This window comes from Apaloderma vittatum, unplaced genomic scaffold (genome assembly GCF_000703405.1).
Source record: "Apaloderma vittatum isolate BGI_N311 unplaced genomic scaffold, ASM70340v1 scaffold33019, whole genome shotgun sequence".
Classification (NCBI taxonomy): domain Eukaryota; kingdom Metazoa; phylum Chordata; class Aves; order Trogoniformes; family Trogonidae; genus Apaloderma; species Apaloderma vittatum.
The window spans coordinates 1-1,808 of NW_009734033.1; the positions used below are offsets into that span (position 1 = coordinate 1).

General features: G+C 53.9%; 1 protein-coding gene across 1 annotated transcript; it reads left to right on the forward strand.

The window, feature by feature from the left end:
• RPL32 (ribosomal protein L32) lies at positions 1 to 1,269 on the forward strand. The gene is made up of 3 exons (XM_009876129.1): positions 1 to 292; positions 513 to 694; positions 1,095 to 1,269. Exons 1-3 carry the CDS (start codon positions 197 to 199, stop codon positions 1,222 to 1,224), a joined length of 408 nt encoding a protein of 135 aa, XP_009874431.1. The 5' UTR covers positions 1 to 196; the 3' UTR covers positions 1,225 to 1,269.
• The last annotated feature ends 539 nt before the right edge of the window (positions 1,270 to 1,808 follow it).

Here is a 1,808-nt window from a genome sequence, read left to right on the forward strand (position 1 = left end):
TCTGGAGAGCTCTCGGTGCTCTGCCAGCTTCGGAGGCGGGAGGGAGAGCCACTGCAGATGAACACCCATTCCCTCCTGAGCCTGCGCCGTGGCCAGCGAGTGGAAGAGAGTCTGCCACACGCCCCACGGGCACAGCGACACGGCACCCGTGCCTCGGGTTTCCCTTCTCACCCCGGTTCTGTTTTTCTTAGGCACCATGCCTGCCCTCAGACCTCTCGTGAAACCTAAAATCGTCAAGAAGAGGACCAAGAAGTTCATCCGCCATCAGTCTGATCGCTATGTCAAGATCAAGGTAAGGAGTCATGGGAGCTTCCTTCAGAAGTGATCTCCGAGACAGACGGACGAGGCCCTTGGGGTGGGTGGTGAGCTAAAGCACAAGGGGTCTGCGTGCAAACAGCAGCTCATGGTGGATCTGGCTGGAGATTAGTTTGGGCTGGAGCTGTTGCCTTGAGGCAGGCGTTTTCAGACCGACCTCATTTTGTAACTGTTGCGTGTTTTCTGCCTTTCTTCAGCGCAACTGGCGTAAACCGAGAGGTATCGATAACAGAGTGCGCCGGCGGTTCAAGGGCCAGATCCTGATGCCCAACATCGGCTACGGCAGCAATAAGAAGACGAAGCACATGCTGCCCTCGGGCTTCAGGAAGTTCCTGGTCCACAACGTCAAAGAGCTGGAGGTGCTCATGATGAGCAACAAGTGAGTCCGTGGTGGGACACGGCGGGGGGCAGCTCTGCCACCAGCGCTGGGTCGGGAGGTGAGAAGGCAGCACAGGCAGATGCAGAGGGAAGTTTTTGGTTTCGGTAGCATGGAGGTTGTTTTGGCTTCCTCAGCGCTGCTGGCGGGAGGGCACACAGGGAATTGAGGCAGGAAACTCAAAACTGTGGCAAAAGTATGTTATGGTGGAGGTAAGTGGTGCTGCTCTGACGTCGCTCTGATAAAACAGCGACCAGAACTGCAGCGGTGTGTCTGTTCAGACATGGGCCCAAATCTACGTGTAGCACTTCCTTTCAAAACAATAAGAGTAATAATTAACACCATTAAAACTACTCTTGCTGACTCTGGGAGCTGAGCCTGACGCGTGGTGCGTTCCCGACAGGTCGTACTGCGCCGAGATCGCTCACAACGTGTCTTCCAAGAACCGGAAGATCATCGTGGAGAGAGCTGCCCAGCTCGCCATCAAGATCACCAATCCCAACGCCAGACTGCGCAGCGAGGAGAACGAATAAACCGGCTTCTGCCTCGGAGGTGTATTTAATAAAGCGTAAAAACAAGCGGAGGGAGATGTTTTGAATGGCCCAATGTGCCAGTGGGGCGGGCAGGGGTGTGGCTCTGGGGCCCATCGCAGAGTCGCGCTCAGGAGGGTACGCAGCTTCACAAGAACGTTTTTATTGCTCATAGCACTCAAACAAGGGGTGTTCTTTCACGCAGCACTATAAATATTTTTCACATCAAACACACTCTGTGAGAAAAGGAGAAATGAAAGCTTATTACAGCTCCATGGCTACGAGAAGGGTGTCGTGGTGGCCTTGTTCTCTAGTTTGCTGTTAACATCCTCTCTCTTAAGGCTTTTTTTTTTTCTCCCTACACAAAGCAGGATTTGGATGCAACAGCCACATAAGTTCTCAAAGGACAGATGGGTGAGCGGGAGCTGTGCCTGTTGCGCCTCTGGCGGGTGACATTCCCCTCCTGTGACACTCGGGCACAAGTAGCAGCTGCTCCCCTGCAGGTGGCTGTTGCTGGCCGTGACCTGTCTCTTGTGGAAGACACTGGCTGAGGGAATTGCCGTCAAAACCGCACAAATGAAGAGAAA

What these genes read in the sequence shown, in the direction of transcription:
- RPL32 (XM_009876129.1), top strand. Translation starts at nt 197, where the DNA reads ATGCCTGCCCTCAGACCTCTCGTGAAACCTAAAATCGTCAAGAAGAGG. An exon ending in ATCGCTATGTCAAGATCAAG is followed by an intron (nt 293 to 512) that starts GTAAGGAGTCAT and finishes GCCTTTCTTCAG; the next exon opens with CGCAACTGGCGTAAACCGAG. An exon ending in GTGCTCATGATGAGCAACAA is followed by an intron (nt 695 to 1,094) that starts GTGAGTCCGTGG and finishes CGTTCCCGACAG; the next exon opens with GTCGTACTGCGCCGAGATCG.